At 37.1% G+C, this 24326-nt stretch overlaps 1 protein-coding gene across 18 annotated transcripts in view; it reads right to left on the minus strand.

Moving 5' to 3' along the window:
* LOC108035863 (acetylcholine receptor subunit alpha-like) overlaps nucleotides 1-24326 on the minus strand; it is a 604633-nt gene that overhangs the window by 448290 nt on the left and 132017 nt on the right. For 16 of the 18 annotated variants that reach the window (XR_007763683.1, XR_007763682.1, XM_050886180.1 and 13 more), the window contains exon 4: nucleotides 11861-11970. Coding sequence is in view for 15 of the 18 variants with exons in the window: in XM_050886180.1 (XP_050742137.1) it covers nucleotides 11861-11970 (110 nt within the window). In the remaining 3 variants the exon portion in view is untranslated. Of the gene's footprint in view, nucleotides 1-11860; nucleotides 11971-23255; nucleotides 23274-24326 lie in introns of those variants that run through there. The other 2 variants (XM_050886181.1, XM_050886183.1) reach the window with 2 other exon arrangements.

Here is a 24326-nt window from a genome sequence, read left to right on the forward strand (position 1 = left end):
ACACAAAAAGGATAATACGAGTTCTTGTATGTGCATTTCGAAGTCACCAGCGGCCTTCACCAAGTTCACTATGGCTGTTCGTAATCGGTTGCAGTCTTTAATATCATATCATCGTTAGGCGCATAATGTCATCACTAACCTATATACTTAACCTATGTAACAGAAAATCGACATATATCTTTATACATATACAATTCTACGGTGTCGCTGATGCCTTTGTCAATTTTGAGGCATCGTGCAAGCTCCACTAGAGTGCTGTAGAAATGTTCCACTTGTCCGTTTGAGACGCTGTGGAGGGGCGGCGCATTCGAGATGCTAACGCCGAAGTGGTTTTCCAGCATGGTCAAAATAGAGTGCGAGTTCAATGACGGTTCGCAATATATGACTTTAGCTTTGGGGTAAACGTTCAAGAGTTGTTATAGGGCCGGTTTGAGATCCTCTATTGATGCCCCTGCCTTTTTTAAAAGGTCGAGGCCGATGATTCCATCAAAGGAGGACGAATCTGGTAAAATGAAGAACGTTGAAAAGCTGAAAATTGACACGAAGCATTTCTTCGTGATAGTGGTGACTCCATGGATCGAATGAACCTTGAATGGACCGGGCGGACGCCTTTCAATTCCGTATCGACTAGAAGTCTCATGTCAATCCTCGCTACTCTTCGTCTGATGACGGGTAGCAGGGATTTTCCCCTAAAAAATTTATGGCATGGTCGTCATCAATGTCTTGTGCCGCGCCAGCGGCCCCTGTGGTGTACGTATCACCAGTTTTGTCAGCGCTCTGGGCAACGTCATTTACCCTTTGCCTTTTTTGTGGGCGCGTTTCAGCATCCTGGAAAGTGATGGATCGAACTCCACGGGTTCTGGAGTGCCTCCACAGTGCCCATCGCTGTGTGGATCAGGGTGCGCCTTTGCCTTGTGCTTGTTAGTAAAATGTGGACTCTTTCCAGCACTTACTTGTGTGTAAGCCTGGCGGGACGTTTGCTGGCGTTCTCGCGCCCTTGGATTTGTTTTCCTATTCCTATCTTCCTGGCTCTTCGCAAACGATGATGCAAACGTGTATCTGTCGTGTTTTGATTCCACCTCCTGAGCTAGAGCCAGAGCCGTTGGCAAGTCCTTCGTTTTTGCCGAGAAGAGGACATCGGTGAGGTTGTGCTTGAGTCCCGAAATATATACGCGGAGTGCGTCATCTCGGAATTTGACACTTCGTACGACATTGTGACTTTGTTAGTAAGCAAGGTCAGTTTTTTCTCGACCTCGTCATAGTACTGCAAGAGCGTTAGGCTTCCCTGTCTGAGAGTGCCCATCTATTGCTCAATTACATGGATCTGGCGTTTGTCACTGTATGTGAAATCGAGCCGATTTATGATCGCATCGAAATTCAACACAGTGCCGAACGAAGACAGCACTGCATCGGCAGGGCCTCTTATTTTACTCCTAATAATAATAACTGCCTGATAATGGCGGGAGCTATCTACATAATTCCTAAAAATATAATATGCGGCTACTGCCGCTTGCCGCCAAGAGACGTATGCGTCTTGTGCTCCAGTAAATTCGGGCAGGCACTTAACGGCGTCCAGGGGCTCGTCCCATTTAACATTATTTTTTATTTCTATGGGCTCGTAGGCCTTAATCTGTGAGGCTTCCGCTTGGGCGGGAGCGATTTGTATCGAATTAACCTGGTCGGTCAGCTGCTGTAAGTCTTGGCGTAGTTCGTTTTTCCTACGCTGGCTCTCCCGGGTTGCCTCAAGAACGGCATGGGCAACGTTCGCCTGTATGGTGGCTGTCATTTGCTCCACACTAAAAGGCATGTTTAGAACTGAGGGAATATTATCGCGTACGCTTTTCGGTGTAGAAGTTCCGGCTGGGACTTCGGTCTCAGAATCAGAGCCGCTGGAGAATTGTTTATTATTCCTATACTGCTGAAACGGATTATTCATGAGGGGCTGTGGCTACCAAATCGCCTTGAAGAATTAAGGCATGCTCAAGCTGTATGCTTGTGCAGGCAGCAGGTCTGTCAAGGGGGACGCGGGGGCTGAGTCGCCGCTTTGATCACGATGGATGGGGCTATTCAAACTGCGTTGTTGCCTTGCCAGGCAATGACAAGGTGAGGGGTGGGCAGGTAACGAGCCCCCGATATGGCAAACCAAGAAAACGAAAAACAATTGTCAGCCACATGCATGCGCGACCGTATCGGGTTCGCGGATGTGGAGTGGAGAGACAATAAAACCAACAAGACTGCGAAGCTAACGTCGAGAATACGAAATATTCGGTTGGGATATTTAAAGTTTGTAATTTTTTCTTAATAGCTGCACTAAAATATTGGTTTATCTATTTGCAAAAAAAAAAAAGAAAATATTTTGCAAGCAATACGCAGTAATCTTTAGTAATATTGCCACCATTAAGGATATATTTAGTCAATATAAATTTATTATATAGGATTTAAAAATGTTATATTCTTTTTCTTTTATTTAAAAAAAATTGTAAGTGTCAATCAATTAATGAGAGTAAATTTACGAAGTTGATATGAAATGTTAATAATGGAACTGCAGAAATTTCTGGCAGTGTATCTATGTTTTTTGAGAAAATGAATGCAGGATAGAGGGCGTGAATGAAAATGCTCACTTAAACGATTCCTTAAATTTTGCAATCCGTATTTTGCGTTGAGCGCCAATTATAATATTAAGATATTCCCCCAGTGGATGTGAGCGTGATCGCATGCAGCCGTCCAGTTGAAGGGGATATCCAAATGCTGCCCTTAGGCTCGTGGGCGCAGGTCGACCCCGAGCGGTGGCGGTAACTAAGAAGCGGCCGGGTAGCTGGTCGCTGGCATTCGCTGAATGACAAAATATCATAGCGGCCACGCAAATATGCTATGCACGGGCATCCGGCCAGACGCTGTGTCAGCAGTTTGGCCGAAGCGAGCTGTCGAACGATCGGTCATTGCCGTCGCTCGGTTAACTTAGTTAACTTATAGATAATAAAAATTTTAATAATATCAAGTTGTCTCCGGAGGCAGTTGTTAAACGGAATGCTGGGGCCACAATTTTGGGGGCTCGTCTGGAAATATTTGATTCGATTGAAAACTATAATCACTAAACTAGGTTGTGTGTTTAAAAGCAGTTAGAACGTTGTGATATGTGGTGGATGTGACCATACCTAAGAAAATAAAATTGATTTTGGTTTGCAAAGTGAGAAAGACAGCGAAATTTGCAATAGGAAAACAGCGGAAGGTGAAGGAGAGGCCGATTGATGGCGATTGAACGGCGAGTTCGAATCTGAGAGCAACTTAGTCGGAGCGGAGCGGCGCAGAAAGAAAGAGTGAATTGGTCATCTGGAGCGGTGTTCATGAGGCGACAATGGAAGTATAAACTTGTTTTTGTGAGTCAAGAGCTGTCGCAATTTTGGTGAATCGGGTAGAATAACAGAGGAAGATCATTTGAAATTAAAGTATTTGTTGTTAAAAATTACGTTAACGTTCTGTTAACAGAAGCTGAATTTTACATAGTGTTACGTTTGGCATTTTTTGCGCATTCAAGCATTGCATCTGCTGCAGATCAGATAGTCAAATAGGTACTGGACCCAAATCAAAGGTCCAAGAAGGGAAAAACGTTCAAAGTTCATGCATGGAATAATTGTAAGAGTTTCAGAGTTTGTGCATGATAACCTTAGAGCAAATAAAAAATAAGCTTGATGTAGATTTGTCGCATTTACCATAAGTTGTGAAGAACATAATAAAGAACTATTAGCCGAGAAGAAATGTTGATTGCCCAGTCGAGATGAAAATATTGCTTACCGACGACAGAGCAAAAGGTAGTAGACAAACAGGTTCACGAGTAGCTTAACCAAAAGATAATCAAGCCCAGTAATTCGGAATATGCTTCACCAATCGTACTTGTGGCGAAAAAGAACGGACAGAAGCGGCTGTGCTGCGACTATCGTAAGTTAAATGAGAAAATTGTAAGAGACAATTTCCTCAAGGTTTAAATGGACAGAGTAATAGAAAAGTTACAGGGAGCGGCGATTTTCACGACACTGGATTTAACCAACGGGTATTTTCACGTTCCGGTAGAAGCTAGCTGCCAAAAGTATAGATCATTCGTTACACAAAAAGGATAATACGAGTTCTTGTATGTGCATTTCGAAGTCACCAGCGGCCTTCACCAAGTTCACTATGGCTGTTCGTAATCGGTTGCAGTCTTTAATATCATATCATCGTTAGGCGCATAATGTCATCACTAACCTATATACTTAACCTATGTAACAGAAAATCGACATATATCTTTATACATATCTTTTTTCGCCTCTGGCAATGCTGCTACGGCGTCTCTTTGCGAAATTCAACTTAGTATCAAATAGGCTTTGAAACTGGCAAGAATACAAATTAATACAGTCCACACAATAAAATCTTATATATTTCTAACAATATTGTTGGTCCATCCTCCCGGATTCTTGGACAGTTTTTAAAGCGCCTTGATTCTCAGGGTAATTGTTTGCTATGGGACTATTAAAATCATTAGTGAAAAGCCGTACCAGACTCAAGGCCAATATCACACGTGTCTTGGCAGGGGCTGAACAAACGGAAAGTGCAACTCAGAAATCGTCACACGTATGGAGCTTTGAAACGAAGTTTGGGAGGAGTTTAACCAGTTCAGTGATTGCTAGATCGACTCGTCTTGTGACGCTGATCAAGAATATATACTTTATGGGATCGGGAACGTCTCCTTCACTGCGTTGCAAACTTCTGATTGAAATAATTATACCCTCTGCAAGGATATATATAAAAAAAACAAATATTGCTTAAAGTGTTTGATCTAGCCAGAGATAAATTGAGGTAACGTCATTTGTTAAAGCAAATAAAAGTAGCATTTTTTAAAAATAATAAACAGTTCTGAGTGTAGCCGATTTCAAATAATCGGAAAATCAAACGAATAAGTGAGAAATGTTCAAATAATTGATTAATGAGTTGGTCAAGGGTGTATAGAGAGGTTATGACCAATAAGTTAATATTATGTACTATAAAAACAATAGCCAACAGTGAACAGAATCATTCATGAGCGCACAACAAGTTGAAGCCTTAGTAACAGCTGCCTTTGGGGCGGAGTTAGCACGTCAGGAAACAGTTTTTCAAACGCGCATTCGAGCTATCAAAAATCAGATTATTAATTTATGTGTCAATTTTTCCCAGATCGACTTCTATGAGAGGATTTCTGTCAGTCCTGAAACCAGATGCGACATTCTTTTAGACATTTTAAAATCACTACCAGATTTTAACGAAACCCAAGATGAGTATGTGGCATGGCGACAATCTGCCTGCGACGCATACGAACTCATAAGGCCGTATAATGGCAGCAGTTTGCATTAGTAACCTAGTAACCAATAAAATCATCATGTCTCACGACCAAGATGGCGTTGAGCTAATGAACACAGAGCTCAGGGCAGACACACTTCACGGGTTCATTTTGGGTTTGAAAAAATCATTGAGAGCCAATGTTTTTCCAGCTCAACCCAAAGACCTTCTGTCTGCGCTTGCACTAGCGAAAAAAGCAGAGTCTAGCATTGAAAGAAGTATGTCTTCGACTTCTTATGCCAAAGCTCTAGAAGAAAAAGCCCAAGCAGAGGAAAGCAACAAGTCTCGCTGCCATTTCAAAACAGTAAAGATGAGCATGGCCACGACAGAAAGCCCAATTTCACCAAGCGGCCAAACAACAACACAAACGTTGAACAGAATATAGAAAGCTTGAGCCCGTGGAGATAGATTCGTCCTTTAAATTTAGGCAGCCCAACAATTTTGCGAAACAAAAGCAAGCAGATAATAGTCAACCAGCTTGGAAGAGGCGAAATTCGTCCGAATGAAGGCCAAAGGCGTCAGCAAGTAAACCAGGTAGTTCAGAATGCCCATGACGACTTAGATAAAAGCTATAATAATGTAGCCGAGAACGCAGCTGGTGGCATAGACGATGACTCATTTAATTTTTTAGTGGACGTTCTCGGCTACCCGTCATCGAAAAATATGCAAAGCCCGTAAAGGAGCTAAAAAACGTAATTTCAGTCGACAATCCCTTCACTGTGCGCTCAATACACGGCATCAATGAAATCAAAAATAAATGTATAATGTACATTTTTCATAAAAGTTCCCATTCTTCCTACTAGACACGCTTAGTACGTTTGATGCCAGTATAGGCTTCGACCTCTTAACAGAGACAGCAGTAACATTGAACTTAAACAATTTCACTCTAGAATACAGTAATTCAACGGAAAAGCTTTAATAATACAACTGTGACAGCGTGAACTACCATCAAAAAGGAATTTTAAAAAATGATATTAAGAAGATCATAAGTATATTCGACCCCTGACGAGGCGCTACCCTTCTGTCGTCGCCACTATCCGTACCGAAAACAAAGAACCGGTGTATTCAAACCTGTACCCACATCCTATGTGTGTGGCAGATTTTGCAAACAACGAAATCAAACAGTTACCAAAGGATGGTATAATAAGACCATCAAAGTCCCCGTACAATAGCCCATCTTGGCTTCTTTAAGGAAAGCGGCGAGTTACTAAGTTTTTCAGTGACCAAAAGTTGCAGCCAAAACTGACCCCGAGGGGTCAGATCCATACAAAAATACCATCAGCAAGTTACTAAAGGAGATTCGAAAAGGATTTTGCCACAAGGCCGGAGGTTGACAACGCGATCTATGGGACAAAATACGTAAGGGCAAACGATATACTACAGAAACGAAGCAATTATCTACAACCGGGGACATCTCAAGGCAGTGCGAATGACAGCAACGGGCTTCATTCAAATAATGACGCAATATTGAACTTGCTGCAGCAAAATTAACAACTATTTGAGCGAATTGTAGTAACTCAGACCACACCGAACACGCCTGAATATGTTAATGGTGACGTAACATTGCCGAATTCGAACTCGGTTCTCACGGCGAATTCAACTTTGAGCATTATGGATTCTCGCTGCGAAAAACTGGAGCTGAGCAGAAGGGAGCTTGCGAGCTTGGAAGCAAGACAACAACACATCCTAAAAAGCGTAAAAGCAGTGGCTGCACCAAATATAGTTCTACAGAACACACTCTGTATGGCTGTCAACTCTTTCTGGATGTCTGGGGTGCAGAGACGATCATTTGTGAAGGAGAAAGCGGTGTGCTACAATTGCTTTCGACCTGGTCACATTCAAATGCAGACAATGCAAAGGTATTCATTATACCCTTCTTCATATCCAACCAAATCTATAGGTTATGGGAATCTTGCCCAAATAGCAGAGCAGGACAAGCAGAACATAAGCGCATCTAACAGCAATACAGCGACACTCAGTCAGCTTGCTCAAGGAGAGGACACACAAAAGGTTGTATGTGCGCAAAAACAACACATTTAACTGAATTGAAACGGAGCCTATTACCAACTTCAAAGGTTTATGTTAAAAACGCAAACGGTGACCTCGTAACCTGCCGTCTTTTATTGGACATAGGATCAGAGCTGTCTTACGTATCCGAGCGTTGCATCCAAGCTCTCGGACCGACACGATCGCAGCACGCATCTTGGTTACGGGAATCTCTTCCGTAAAAGCAGACACAACAAAGGGATGCAGCACGTTGCATATCAAGTCTCGCATATCCGAAGATCGTTTGGTCGTCTATGCTCACGTGCTAGGTAGAATCGCCTCTTCTCTGGAACGGCAAATCATCGACGCATCAACACAAATACACCAGTTAATATACTATTGGGAAGCGAACACGTATGGTCAGTATTCATAGGACGAAAGATGTACGACAATAAGGGTAATCTTATCGCCATTTCGTCGGTATTCGGATTGGTTATCACCTCACTCATCACATCGAACGCAAGCAACGCTGTTGCACTTACTGCGACTACGACAAGATTGTCTACAGAAGTTTTGGGAACTAAAGAATGTTCAAAGCAGCACAAAAGCAGAACCGGAAGATGAAAAGGTCGAGAAACACTTTTTCGCCACCCACAGTCGCGATTAAAGTGGGAAGTATGTCGTGGAACTTCAATTCAACGCGGAAAATCCTGAATTCGGAGGCACTCCGCATCGAGCTTTAAGGCGCTTCAAATCGGTAGGGCGACGTACACAACAAAACGAGCAGCTGCGGACAGAGTACGTTTACTTCATGCGGGTATATCAACCTGGGGCACATGCGAGAGGTGCCGCCAGTGGACATTGCTGTTGGAAATCAGACTGAAAGCTGCAAGTGGTAAGGGCTTAAATGACACACAGGGCCCAGTATCCAACGTGATCTATTTGCTGTGTGCCTAAGTTTTCGTATGTACAAGTACGCATACTCAGCGGACATCGTTAAAATGTTCCGCCAAATATGGGTTAACGAAAGGCACACAAATTACCAGAAAATCGTTTTGAGAGTGCTGGAACAACTCGTTGAGGATCATCGGGATGAATACCCTAACGCTCCAAAAATCCTACTGGAGGATTTTTATGTCGATGACGTTCTTACTGGGTCAAACAGTAAGGATGAGCTACTTCGAAACCGAAACGAATTAATTCAGCTGATGTCGTGCGCAAATCTTGAACTCGTGAAATGGGTATCCAATATCTCATTCTTACATACGGATGATACCGATGCACAATTGTAGTCAGTTAAGTTAAGTTGGTCTGTACTGGCATCTTGGGAAAGATATTCTAGCTTACAACGTAGGCTTAGCAGCAAATACTGATTGCACCAAGTCAAGTCTTGTCCGACGTCTCGAGGATATTTCATCCTCTCGGGCTCTTGGCACCCGTTGTCATCTAGCTTAAGATTATTTTCCAAAAACTTTAACTCTTGAACTTGGATTGGGATGACCCACTCCCAACTAAACTAGTGGACATCTGGCTGAAGTGGAGGAAAGATCTAGACACTCTACAAAAGTTCAAACTACAAAGCTTCGTTGCCAATGAGGCAGATAACATCGAGCTCAAAGGATTTTTGGATGCTTCAACCAAGGCGTATGCTGCTGTGGTGTACAGCAGAGTAACTAACGACGATGGCTCCATCTCGGTGTCCCTGGTGGCTGCGAAAACAAGGTTGGCTTCACTGAAACAGCAATCATTGCCACGCCTCGAACTTTGCGCAGCACTTCATTTCAGCCAGCTTATATTTCTTCTGGACTACGCCACAAGAACATTGCTGTTTTTGCCTGGTCAGACTAATCTATCGTGCTATCCTGGTTATCGTACGCGCCAGCCCAACTAAAAACATTTCCCAGGAAGTCCTGGTGTCACGTAGACTCCATATCAAACCCAGCTGACTGCGCTACCAGGGGTCTGATGGCTGCTGACCTGATCGACTTCCATCTGTGGTGGAATGGACCTTTATGGCTACGGGACAAGGATCAGTACAAGGTAAAGTTGAACGACTCAAGATTTGGCTTATCTCTTTCTGACAAAAGCATTCAAGGAGAAGTCAAGACCAACTATTTGGCTGATGTAAATCAGGCTCATCTATTCGAAGAGCTGATCACATGAGTTTCCTTATTTGTATAAAACATGCGCAAGGCTGCTTTTAACAGGACTATGAGCTACTCCTTGCCAAGAAACCTCAAAAGAACCGATCGAGCTATATGATATAGTCGTCCGATTTTGATAAAATTTAACTCGAAATTCAAAATCAAATAAAAAATGTTATTTCCATGCGTTGGAGGTTATAAGTCAAGAAACACTGAGGATATAATTTTTCCATATTATTTTACCACTTATTTTCCGATTGGTCCAATGGGAGCTATATGATATAGTCGTCCGATTTTGATAAAATTTAATTCGAAATTCAGAACTAATTTAAAAATGTTATATCCAAGCTTAGAAGGTTATATGTTAAAAAACACCGAGGGTATAATTTTTTTAAAATTTTTTTCCCCGATAGTTTCTATGGGAGCTATAAGATATAGTTGTGGTTCCGACTTATATACTACCTGCAATAGAAAGAAGACTTTTTGGAAAGTTTCAGCCCGATAGCTTTAAAACTGAGAGACTAATTTGCATAGAAACGGACGGACAGACGGCCATGGCTAGATCGACTCGTCTTGTGACGCTAATCAAGAATATATATGTAGACTTCTGACTGAAATCATTATACCCTCTGCAAGGTTATAGTTTCCGAGATTTAAGTTTTCATTAGATAGATGGGCAAGACAGACATGGCTAGATCGATTCGGCTAATGATCTGATGTAAATACTTTTAATTTTTACATACTTTTCGACGAAAATAGTGTAGCTTTTTACTCTACGAGTAACGGAAATAAAAATGCGACCTGGATTATTCTAATTGTATAAGTTGTAAATGCATGCATCTTGTATGTATGATATGATGTTAGGATCTTCAAACATTGGCTGAATATTCGTTACTGTGGTTACAACGGGAACAATCGTTATCAATGAGAACTGCAGGCCAGTGGATGATGAATGTAGACGGTTTTATATGTTAGTAATTTATCAATCTCAAAAAACGTACACTTTTATTTGTCCGCCGGCGGGAGTAATGATTTCGTACTGGGCCAATGTCGCAGGTAAATAATAATAATAGCTTGTAGAGTGCTGTACTATGAGCGTTTGAGGTTCAACTTAGAAGGTGTAGCGATGAAAGTTAGTTTATGTACAAAATGATAACTGAATTTTATTGAATAGTCGATTGCCTCGACTATCAGATACCCGTTACTTAGCTAAAGGGAGTAGAAGGGAGATGACGATATACGAGCAGCAATACGAGATTTCAATACATAGTAATGTGAGAGGCAAAAGATTTTAAGCGTTTCAGTGGGCGTGTCAAATTTTTAGTAGGGCAAGCTACAGGTATACATGACATAAATATTTTTCAGTCAAAATTCTTTATATGCTATAAAAACGATTTTGCGCGGTTTGTGCACTTTAGTGTGGGCGTGGCAAAAATTTTTTTGGTTAGCGTATTTTTTGAGATATCAGCGGTATAATTGAAAAATTTTTGAAGCACGTGGACGGTTTTTTTTTTTTTTGTTTCATTCGATAGGTATTTACGAGAAAAATGCCTTTCAGGTAAAAAAGAGCCATAGTTTTGGTCGTTTTGTGAACGGCAGAGCAGGCATAGCAACCTGCGGAAACAAACCTTGGCTGTAAATTCCAAATTGGAGCTCTAATAGTTTTCGAAATCTCTGCGTTCATTGGGACAGACGGACATGGTTAGATTGACTCGGATAGTGATTCTGATAAAGGATATATAGATAAAAGGATTATTATCTCTTATAATCTGAACGTAATAAATAGTTTAAGATTTCTGAATTTTTGTTTGTAAAAAGGGTACGGATTTATCTTCTTCGGCTTTCCAAAGCTTACTTATTTTCTTGATATGGGCTTAAATAATAAAAAATATTTAGTGAAAGTAGTATATAACCTATGGTCCTTTCATAACAACCCTATCTGATTCGTTGAGAATTGGTTAAAAATGTTAAAGTGTGCCAAAGGGCGTTTAAACCAAAAAACGTATTTTCTGGTCTTGAGTCCGAGAACCCTTAAAATTTAAGGAAAATTAAATTTGGATTTTGGATACAAACGCTTTGATAAAGGTACATCATGTTTTTTCAGTTTTTCAACTTTGCTTTCGCACACCCCAACTGCATTTTGTTACTAGATGTACTGCTGTCCACAAAGGAAAATTAAATCAAGAGAGAGCGCTATAGTCGAATGCGCTATCTTTACAACAAGGCCAAGTATTCTACTAATATCGTCTTTAAACAATCCCATTCAACCCATGTTTGTATCGAAGTACCCAAAAATTAGACCTAATCAAGTAATACTAACTTATCTTAACTGCCTTACAGACCTCATTTCATATAAACTATTAAACCATCTTTGGATTACTCACTTATTATAGAGAACAATATCTGGCCTCCATATATGATCAGACGGTACATGTAACATGTGAACTCCACCGTATTCTTTTGGTTCCCAACGAAGCTTGTAGTCATACCAGGACTGTCAAAAAATAAATTTAGTATATTTATATTAGTTAAAGCATTATAACAAAGAATGATTGAAAGCTTAAAAAATCGAAATTTTGTTATCTTACATCTATTATAATAGGAAAGGTTTGTATGTTAAAATATGTTTTGGCTTATTCTTATTGCTCTAAAAAAAATTTTCCACATGCAAGTTATATGACACATTACTTAGGGGCCCTTGCCCAATTTATAAACAACTTTGAGCCAAGAGCTTTTTTCCATTCTTTAAACAAAGCCACACTCTCCGCTTCAAACGGTTTCTGTAAACATCCAAGCCGATATTGTAAACACCAGGTCCCCAAAAAGGGAGCCCCAATCCCGCTAACGTAAACATCGATTTTAATTCTGCAAAATTTCAATTTCAAGTTTAATTAACAAATTTCATCAACCTATTTTTCGACTCTTTTGGATGATTCTCTCAATCAGATTTTTGAGATAAATCTCTTAAGCCGAGGTTTGATTATGGATTATTAAACCAAAGTTAGGCAGTCCGTTTTTGAAAGCGAATTTATCGGTCGACAACTTGAATTTCGCGAGCAGTAAGAATAAGAATTAACAAAAAAAAAAAAAATATATTTTAAAAAAGTTCACTAAGCTTTAATTTAATTGGCGTCCAACGTGAGGCGGTGCTATTTAAAAAAATCCTGAAATACGTTTTAAAACAAACAGTTTTCGAAAACAAAAAGGGAATTCGAGCCGCTCAAAAACCTAACCGATGACATCGTGCAATAATCCCCCTTTGTTTACAACAATCCTTTATTTAGTGATAGTAACAAAAAACACACTGCTCAAAAAAACCATTACCCTCAAAAACAAATATTTAACAAAAATAAAGAAAAAAAATATTTAAAAATCAAAAATTAATTAAAAATAAAATAAAAATTCATCAAAACAAGGAAGGGCCGAGAAATAAATTAAAGGAAGAGCTGAGGGCCATCCCTCGCTTCACGGAAATAAATTACAGGAAGAGCTAAGGGCCATCCCTCGCTATAAGAAGAACTCAAACAGGATCATCAGGCAAAAATAAAACATCCCATATCCAAGGAAACTAAGAAGAACAAATATCGAGCTGTTTATTTATAGTTTTATATATATAAGAATATAGTTCAAAAAAAAATTTTAAATAAAAACAAACAAGGTGGAAGAGTTAATCAACGACTTTGAAAATATTCTAACCTAACTCCACCCTAACCTGCAGTGGCTTTTAGCAGCCAGATGGTTAATGTAAGCGATTTATTAGCACAAATTAATTAGTTAATTTATAAGTTAATAATGAATTGAGTCTTTTAAGGAATGAAATCGCGAGATTAAGGACGCAATTAAATCACAATATAAAGAAGGTTGAGGAATTCAAGGTGGAAGCTGTTGATCCAAACGTAAGGTGCGATACTTCTTATGAAAACATTAAGTCGGTTCGAGAATAAAATAGCGAAAAAGATAGTTATGTTAGCTGGAGAGAATCGGCGGAAATAGCAATGGGACAATACAAAAGGGGAAGTGAAAAATGCTTTTAGGCACTATCTATTCTTTGAAAGAAAATTACAGGCATTGCCAATGATGCTTTAGCTCATAATGGAACCGTAATGAATTTTGACGCCATAATGGCAAGACTAGATTTTGTTTTTAGTGACAAGCGACCTATACATATTTTAGAACAGGACTTAAGTGTATTAAGTCAATGGAAATTATCAGTTATGGAATTTTATAATTTGGTAAAAACAAAATTAACTCTTTTGATAAACAAAACCATTATGACATATGGGAGGAATAGGCCAATTACATCTGAACTTAATGAAAAACATAGAAAGACAGCACTACGAGTGTTCATATCTCAGATGTAATATTTTCAATGAATCCAACCGATTTACCGAACGCATTGATAGCAACAATTTGAGGACCCAATTTGCGAAAATTTTTATATCATCACAACGCATGACTAATGAGTCAAATTTATATGGGCAACAAAACTCAAATAACAAACCAAGACAATATAACAATAATAATAATAATCAAAGACATACTAATAACTTAAGGTTTAATCAAGCAAATAATCAAAACAGAAATAATTATAACAATTTTAATCAAAATAGAAACAATACCTGGAATCAGGGAAGATTTAATAATGACCAACAAAATCAGTGGAACTCTCTTAGACAACAACAAAGTAATCCAGATGCCAAATAGACCCCATAATAGTATTAATCAGGGATATAATAAATGGAATCAAACTAAAAGAATCGAAACACACAACAGGAGCAACCCCAAAATATAAGAGTACAAACAGGAACTGTTAACCAACCGGCTAACAAGACTATGAGGTCGAACAACATTGAAGAGGACCATTTTTCATGGCAAACTCAGGCGTAGGCCTACCCTACATAATAAGACCGGATAATAAAATAAATAAAAAATTAAAGATATTAATTGATACGGGGGCAACTTTTATTATATTAAAACAGGAATTTATAAGAACAAAAATGAACTATATACAGAAAAAATTAACAATATACAGAATTCATCCTCATATCAAAGAAAAGATTTGGGAGACCAAATATTAAATATTATTAATAAAGAACATTCCAAAATAAATATGCAGATTCCTTTTAGGACTGGCATACGCGGTAATATAAATACTGAAAATGATAGGGCTATTTATAGTAGGCAATACCCTTCTGCTCTATCAGCCTCAGATTTTGTAAATTCTGAAATCGCCAGAATGCCTAAAGAAGAAATTATAAAGCCAAGCAGTAGCCCTTATAATTCCCCAGTATTAGTCGTACCAAAAAAGTGTTTTAACGAAGATGGAACTCCAAAACTTAGACTAGTAATTGATTATAAGAAACTTAACGAAAACACCATACCGGATAAAAATCCAATGCAGGATCCTTCCGTAATTTTGTCAAACCTCGGGAAGGCTAAATACTTTTCCACAATTGATTTGGAATCAGGATTCCACCAAATTCTGATGAATGAAACAGCCATTCAAAAAACCTCAATCTCAATAAATAATGGAAAATACGAATTCCTGAGAATGCCATTTGGGTTAACAAACACCCCTAGAATATTCCAAAGAGCGATGGATGGAAAATTTAATAACTCTCTTAAAAGAATACATTTCACCTAATACATTATCAAGAATTCATTTTCTCAACAACAATTAAATAGCATTATAAAGATTTAATTGTTATAATTAACATTTTGCTGAACGCAAACATGAAAATTTCGATAGAAAAATCAAAGTTCTTCAAATTGGAAACCGATCCCGAAAAAATTTCCACAATCGTAAAATATCCAACCCCTAAAAATATTCGATATCTTAGAAGATTCCTAGGCCTTACAGGATACTACAGAAAATTTGTTCAAAACTTACGCCAAAATTAAGGCACTAACGAAATATTTAGAAGGCCAAAATGGAAAAGTATCAAAAAAGGCATCCCGCAAAACTTCAATACAGTTGGATGAGCCAGCTGTACGAGCTTTCAACGAGCTCAAAAATAATTTAATCGCACAAGTAGAGTTAGTTCAACCAGATTATAATAAAAAAATTACTTTAACTACCGATGCGCCAAATTTAGTTTTTGGTGCGGTTCTTTCTCAGGAAGGAAAACCAATTACTTTCATATAAAAAACTTTCACAAAAACTGAACAACAATATGCTACTAATAAGAAGGAACTTTTAGCTATAGAGTATAGTAACGAAATTATTTATATGGAGTTAACAACATTGAAATCTACACTGATGATCTGTGTACCCCTTCCATTTTCAATTTCTCAAAAGAACCCTAATATTGAAATGAAAAGATGGTATTCTTTCATTGAAAGTTATTCTCTAAAAATTATTTAAACCAATTACTTTCATATAAAAAACTTTCACAAAAACTGAACAACAATATGCTACTAATAAGAAGGAACTGTTAGCTATAGAGTATAGTAACGAAATTATTTATATGGAGTTAACAACATTGAAATCTACACTGATGATCTGTGTACTCCTTTCATTTTCAATTTCCCAAAAGAACCCTAATATTGAAATGAAAAGATGGTATTCTTTCATTGAAAGTTATTCTCTAAAAATTATTTATAAGCCAGGAGCAACAAATGGTGTTGCAGATTCATTATCTAGGATACAAATTAATAACTTAACAGAAAGTATCGAGTCGGTCTCAGATCAAAACACTCAGCATTCAGCAGAAAGTAGTTTTGACAATGTTATACAAGAAACCCGAAAACCCTTAAACCAGTATAAGCAACAATTGCTAGTAGCAACGGGGAGGTATACAATACTTGAGTCGATTAACGTGTTCGGAAATACTAGACATATAATAGAGTATGACACTCCGGAAATTTAACAACTCTCTTAAAGAAATACATTCCACTTAATATAACAATCGGATTACCAGATTATTTGTCCAAGACGTAGAAAACGCTGAAGACAGATCGCTTATAATAACAGAACATTGTCGAGGACACAATAGATTCATATTCAAAATTTTTAGTCGCAAAAGAAATTTCAAATAAATTAGATATAGAAAACAAAGTTTCAGAGATTCTACAACAATTCCCATTAGCCAAAACCTTGATGGTAGATAACGAACCAAGTTTTTCTTCATCCCAATTTAAATCTTTTGCACAAAGAAATGGAATATATTTAGATATAGTACTTCCCACGGACCAATTGAAAGGGCACACTCTACTTTAACAGAAATTTCATGTTGCATTAAAGGTGAACTCAAAAAAGCCAGCCTAACCGTCGTTAATACCACCATGGAATCCAACCCAAATCCGAACTTGGTAGCTGCAGTTCCTGTCGACACAGGGTTAAGCGAACCAACTGTGCGTATGGATACAGCTAGCTCGAGTGTAGCCCATGTTTCCGGACTAAAAGCTTCTGAACTGGATAAGTCAAAGAAATCAGTGCCGACCGTTCCTATAGGTACTGTAGGCACCGATCCTGGATCTTAGCTTAGTGAGGTTCAGACTGCGGCTGGGGAGCGTAAGAAACTTTCAGTTGTTCCACAAAGGAAGCAATTATTTGTTTCTAGATTCACCCCAGATACCACATCTGAGGATGTTCTGGAATTTATACGTGAAAAATTCCCATCCGAAGATATTGCATATGCTCCTAGGATATCTTCTTTTAAAATATTTGCTCCGCCTGACATTTTTAATGTTTTACGGTGTCCTGATTGCCGTTACCTTTAGCCTAGCATCTGAAAGAATTCTCATTCATATACCCAATGAAATTGAATTTCTAAGTGTAAAAGTTTCTTTGCAATCCTTATCTGTTACATGTTCTTATATTCCACCTGGCGCTGACCTAGTAATTTATGAGCACCATCTGTCTGCAATATAATCTGTTTTATCTCTTCTTTCTAACAGAGACCTTTTGATTGTTTTAGGTGACTTTAACCTACCTGATATTTCTTGGTCTCCTCTTACTGACTCATTTGTCGCTATGCCGTTATCCGCCCATGATTTTGTGGATGGCCTTTTAGAATTATCGTTACAGCAAGTAAGGTTTATAAAAAATTCCTTAAGAAGACAATTAGATCTTGTGTTTGTTTCAGACCCGTCTGAAATCACAGTATGTAGAATTGACGCTCTTGTTGTACCTGAAGACTCATATCATCCTACTATGGAACTGACAATTTGCCTCCCCTGCTCTGATACCCTCTCTCCTTTAGTTTCTCAAACTATAATGAGATGTTTTCGTAAATGTAACTATAATAAACTTAACGATATGATTTCTCATTATAATTGGACAGACTTGTACAATTGTACAGACATTGAAAGTGCCACTGAACTATTCTATACAGTCTTAAATACGTTTTTTTAATGAATGCGTACCTGATGGGTTTTTTTTCAAAGACTTAAAAACCTTAAATCTAACACTTATAAAAAGTATAAAAAATCGGATAGACCAGCAGATTTTTCGAAATATGTTGTGGCTTGAACAGATTTTAATGTTCTCAACAGTCATTGCTACTCTATGTATCTAAGTCGATGTAAATTTGTATTTTCAAACGATCCGAAACAGTTTTACAATTTTGTTAATGCCAAGCGGAAGGCATCTGCATTGCCTTCATCGGTACGTCTAAACTCAATGGAGGCATCGACGGATTCTGAAGGAGCTGATTTATTTGCTGAGTTTTTCCAAACTACTCATAGTTCGACAGCTTGGTCAAATTCTAACTACCCTAATCCATTAAATAGGGCAAATCTCTCTCTCTCTCCTGTAATCACCGAAAGCTCTCTCGTAAGAGATTTAGCAACAACAACGCCAACATTTTCTCCCGGTCCAGATGGACTTCCTGGATGTGTGCTTAAGTTTTGTGCGTCAACCATTTGTAAACCGATTCTTAAACTTTTTAATTTGTCTATTTCATCATCAGTTTTTCCTTCTATCTGGAAGGCCTATTTTATTATTCCACTCCATAAAAAAGGTACGAAGGCAGATGCCCAAAATTATAGAGGTATTTCTAAAGCATTTGAACGCATTATCACTTCTCATTTGCAACATTTATGTTCCTCGCTTATATCACCGTGTCAGCATGGTTTTGTTAAGCGAAGATCGACCACCACCATCCTTCTTGAATTGTCATCTATTGTAATAAATGGGTTTAAGAAAAAAATGCAGACTGACATTGTATATACAGATTTTAGTAAGGCCTTTGACTCCGTTAACCACTCACTTCTTTTATTTAAATTAGATCAGCTTGGGTTTTCTGGTAATCTATTATCGTGGATTTCAAGTTACTTGAATGGTAGGACTCAGACGGTTATATTCAAGAATGCTGTTTCAAAATTGATCTACGTGACAACTGGAGTGCCTCAGGGTAGTCATTTGGGCCCTTTGCTGTTTACTTTGTTTATTAACGATCTTCCCTCAATCATAACACATTCTCGTGTACTAATGTATGCTGATGATGTTAAGCTTTGTTTATCATATAATGATATAGCGTCGGGATTTAACTTACAGTCGGATATTGATTGTTTTCATGGATGGTGTGAGTACAACCTTTTTAATTTGAACTGCCTAAAATGCAACGTTATGACTTTTTATAGGGGTACTCCTACGTTTATCAGTTACTTTCTTAAAAATACGTCACTTGACCGTATTTATTCAGTTAACGATTTAGGTGTTCTTCTTGACCCTAAACTTAAATTTGACTGCCACATTATGTCCACTGTTAACAAAGCCATAACTGTTCTTGGGTTTATAAAGCGTTGGTCAAAAGAATTTGATGACCCTTATACGACCAAATTATTATTTACCTCCCTTGTCCGTCCTATTTTGGAATATTGTTCGTCGGTTTGGAGTCCACAATATCAAAGGCACATCGACCGTATTGAGTCGGTACAAAAAAATTTCTTTTATTTGCCCTGCGTAGTTTGAACTGGGATCAAAATGTAAGGCTTGCTTCCTACGAGAGTAGATTACAATTGCTTAATTTACCTACACTTGTAAATTGTAGAACAATGCTTGGTATTTTTTTTATACAAAATCTTATAAGAGGTGACATTGATTCTGCAGAACTTTTAAACCGCCTAACATTCAACGTTCCCGTTAGACTAACACGAATTTATTATCCTCTAAATTTGCCACGATGTACATCAAATTTTTGTCTGCACGAGCCCTTTCGCGTTCTATGTAATAACTATAATAAACTTTATCATTTAATTTGCATTTCAACATCTATCCCGGTATTAAAAACTAATATTTTAACTCATTTGCTTAATTCTTAGTTATGCTTTATATTGTCATTTGTGTCCCGTCTCTATTTGATTTATGTATGTATCTTCCTCGCGAACTCGCATTTTTTGCCCAAATTGATAAAAGGCCCCCGCGCGTAACAAGCACGTGCTTGGTGTCGTTGGGCCACTTGTTTGTACTGTTCGAAGTGCATCAACGTCCATATATATATATTAAATTCCAGATAATGATTTCAATAATGTACTTATTATTGCTGGTAGCTTCAACCAAATCCGAAATTATGGATTACACAAACCATGATTTCTTTCTTTACAAGGATACCAAAGAAGTCCTCATCCTGGAAATGGATAGCAGGAACACCAGATCATGATGATTTCATAACAGTTCAAAATAAAATTAATGATTTGAAAAAAAAAAAACAATAACGATCAATTCATTATTAATTAAAAAATATTTAAAGAAATAAAAACTCTATCTGACAACTTTAAAACCGCCTTTATAGATCAAGAAATTCCACTTAGAAAGACCGCCTTCGTTTGCTGACATACGATCTTATGAATTTAATGGACACAATTACATTAGCAAAAATAGATGTTTTCAACACAAGAATTTTAAACAATGATGATTATTATTATTATTACTGATCTATTGGATATATCTTAATTTAAAATCGCTTTGCACCAAGATATTATTATTATATATATTAAATACCCTATAATTATTGATCGTTGTGAAATTTACAACTTAATTTCCATTTCGCACACTGATGGAAAATTGTTTATCAATAATCATGTCGCAAAATGTAAAAATATGTTTTATGTAATGTCTAATTTTAAGATGTTATTATTTAACAACTATTGCACATTAAACCCAGAAGATTCTTGTTTTATCGGAACTCTCATTCGATAATTTTAACGTTCTAAATCCTTTTATTCAAATTAAACAAACTCAAATACTAATTACATTAATATTGATAATAATCGCATTTTTATATTTAATTACCATGCTTTTAATTAAATATAGAAAATTCTTAATATTCAAACCACGACAAATTCAAATTGAAATACAACCGGAAACTAATATCCCCGACAATAAAAATACTGTAGAGGAAAATATTAATGTCGAATTGATTAATTAGCTACATTCATTATACCCATCAGTTCCAATGAATAGAGACAATTCAATTTAGAATGGGGGGGTTATATGACACATTACTTAGGGGCCCTTGCCCAATTTATAAACAACTTTGGGCAAAGAACTTTTTTCCATTCTTTAAACAAAGCCTCAAATCGACATTCTCCGCTTCAAACAGAAGCGGAGAAACGAAGTTAGCTTCGGCAAGCCGAAGTTTCTATACCCTTGCAATTTTTTTTTTTACTTTCACCGATGGTTCCTATGGGTGCTGTAAGATATACTTGTCCGATCCCACTTATATACTACCTGCAATAGAAATAAGACTTTTGGGAAAGTTTCAGCCCGATAACTTCAAATCTGAGAGACTAGGTTGCGTAGAAACGGACAAACGGACGGACAAACAGACAGGCGGACATGGCTAGATCAACTCGTCTAGTGACGCTGATCAAAACTTGCAAACTTCTGACTGAATTCATTATACCCTCTGCAAGGGTGTAAAAATTGAATTTTTACAATTACATTTTTGGTTAATAAACGCACCCCAAATTTTTAGAGAACAAGTAAATGATTTTATTCCTTTTGTAAACAAAATAGATTTATTGCTGATTTAACACATATAGGCAAGGATGGTAAGACTCGATTGGTTGATTCTAAAATACAAGAAAACATACTAAACCCATTACTATGATTTTTCCATTAGAAGGCAATAATTCTATCGACAAAATGGAATCTGTCTTAAAAGACAGAAAACTAACAGAGTTCCCTTTTTATTTTAAGTGGACCATATTGTGCACTTCCTTTAGATGCTAAATCCAGATTCTCCACTGTACTCTTCAATTTGAATTTAAACCGATTTCATGAGGAATTTCTGATAGCAATAAAACCTTATTTATCGTTTTATTATCTACTACTTAATTAAGTCACATTTTATATAAGTCATATAGAGTGCAAACCAACATGTATGTTTTCAAGATAATTTACAGTTCTCATTATTTTTAAAAATTTTGAGTAGTATAATGGTCCCCTGCCCCTCTCACTGGCATATATGGGTTCTGGCAAATAATTAACTGATTTAAATGGGCTTTGAAATGTCACTATCATGTTCATAAAGAGTATTCTTAATTGCCCCTATCGCCACCACATTGGCTAACTCCTCTCAGATGTGGAATATTAAAATATATATAATATATTGTTCCGTTGGACTGATAAATATTCTAAGATTCTTCCAAATGGATATTAACATGTCATAAAAGGAATTCAAGCGGTCCTTTACCCGACTGCAGTAAAAGGAACACATGCAGAAGCCTGAAGGCGCACGGTTATCATGGGCATCACGATCACCACTTCACGGCTGACTACTAGCTTTAACACGTCCGCTTAACTGCTCGCAAAAAGTAAAAAATTTTAAGCTGAAAAAATAAATATTAAAATTAGTTTTCTGGCACTATTAAGGAGATTTGAATAAAAGAGAGAGGTGTACGTTTCTCACGTCCAAATATAACAGACAAAATACCCTTTAATTCCGAAAAAAAGTTCCACTTGTAAATAATCTTGAGCATCCGCAGTGACATGCCAGCTTTAAGGAGTGAAGAACAAGTGACGGTCTATATAGAAAATTGTATAGGATTCCAATTGTTCCTTATACTCATTTGTTGTATGACCTGTTACCCCCAAATAAAACGTCCTAAGTGAAATCACTACTGAAATTTTTAATTTTTCTAAAAAGTTTTCACATATTAAAATATTGAATTTAAAATGCATACATATTTATTTTCATTTCACTTCATTTTACTTAAATTGTATTATTTAAGTTTTCTGTTGAATTAAAGTTATTGTTCGTAAATCTAGTTTTTTGTTTTGTCAATTTGTTTGCCATCACTTTTCGTAAACATTTTTCCGGGGCCTCGGAATCCCTGGCCAATACACCTTAAAAAATAAGGAAACACGTTTAAAAAAATATATTTTACATGTATACTTGTATATGTACCTTTTCGAACTGTGTTAAACCGTTTGCGGAATTTTTATTCGCACAAAACATTTTATCATAACACGTGTGAAAAAACCTGTACAAATAATTTGTTTTCCGTTTGTAATTGTCAATAAAATAAATCTCTCAGATTGCATATTTTCAGCCCCAGATCATTGAAATGGTAAATTGATTCAAAGATTCTCTCCATTCCACAAAAGGGTCAGAAAAATATAAGACCGCAATAACAAGGACACACGCATGTCTGTAGGCACGCACGCTCATTAACATGATAGTTAGTGTTAAAATTGAGACCGCTGACATACCTCAGTCAAAGAAATATTTTTCATAATCCATACCAGTCATTTAACGTCGAAATAAAAAGTCAGAACATTATTTTGTAGCTATAATTCATTTACTTATCTATTTTGGTATTGTGAAGAACCTTTTGCTAGATATTGATTATAACTTTCTAGCTCCGTTCCAGTAAATTGCAAGAGGCTGGATTATAAAATGAATAGTGTTCACCATGATTCGTACTCGAACATATGAAGGGGAGACACGCAGGTCTGTAGACGCGCACTCTCACTGAGAAGATGAATGACTGCATATCTCTAGCACGTACCAAAAAGGGGATTGAAAACACCGCGCAACAACTCACAAATGTAACTCTATTTAAACTTGAAATAAAAAGTCAGAAGTTTATTTTGCAGCATAATAATGCAATTAATCATTTTTTATGGTTTTGCGTGTTTTCTTGTAGCTCTATACATGTCTAGTCCCAACTTTAAAATTATGTAGTATATATAAAATTATGATTTTGTTTTGGTGCTACTTTCACAAAATTTCAAAATATTGTATGCATTTTGTAGAGCACAAGCGCTGCCCTTAAGATGTGTTTGACAATATGGAAACCGGTTTCCCTTAAACCTGTTTAGTGACGGACAGCCCATTTCCTCGATAATGTTAGGCTGACGACTCCCAAAAAATTTTTCTAGGGATCGTTTCTTTTCTCATCCTTACAAATTATCGAGTTTGTAATTGTCCTCAGATCCTTTCGAGTTTACAGAAACTTGTTTTTTCCATCTTGCCAATAAATATTGTGATGTTTATTGGTTAATCCAATTGCAATCTTTTGAGATTTTGTATTTAGCAACGTAAAAACATATGGTTCTTTTTATAAAAACTATTATTCATGCTTAGATCTTTTCCGTATACAATTCCAATTATCTTTAACATTAATTTAAATAGTATCTTTCTTTTCTTAACTTTAAACAACTCGTTGTACTAAATATTGTATGCTATGTATAAAGCACAAGCCCTGCCCTTAAGATGTGTTTGGCAATATGGAAACCGGTTTTCCTTAATCCTGTTTAGTGATGGACATCCCATTTCCTCAATATTGATGAGCTGACGACTTCCAAAAAACTTCTCTAGAATCGTTTCTTTTCCACACCTTTACAAATAATCGGTTTTTCATTTGTAATTTTCTTTAGATTTTTTCGAGTTTACAGAA

Source organism: Drosophila biarmipes, chromosome 3L, assembly GCF_025231255.1.
Source record: "Drosophila biarmipes strain raj3 chromosome 3L, RU_DBia_V1.1, whole genome shotgun sequence".
Classification (NCBI taxonomy): Eukaryota; Metazoa; Arthropoda; class Insecta; order Diptera; family Drosophilidae; genus Drosophila; species Drosophila biarmipes.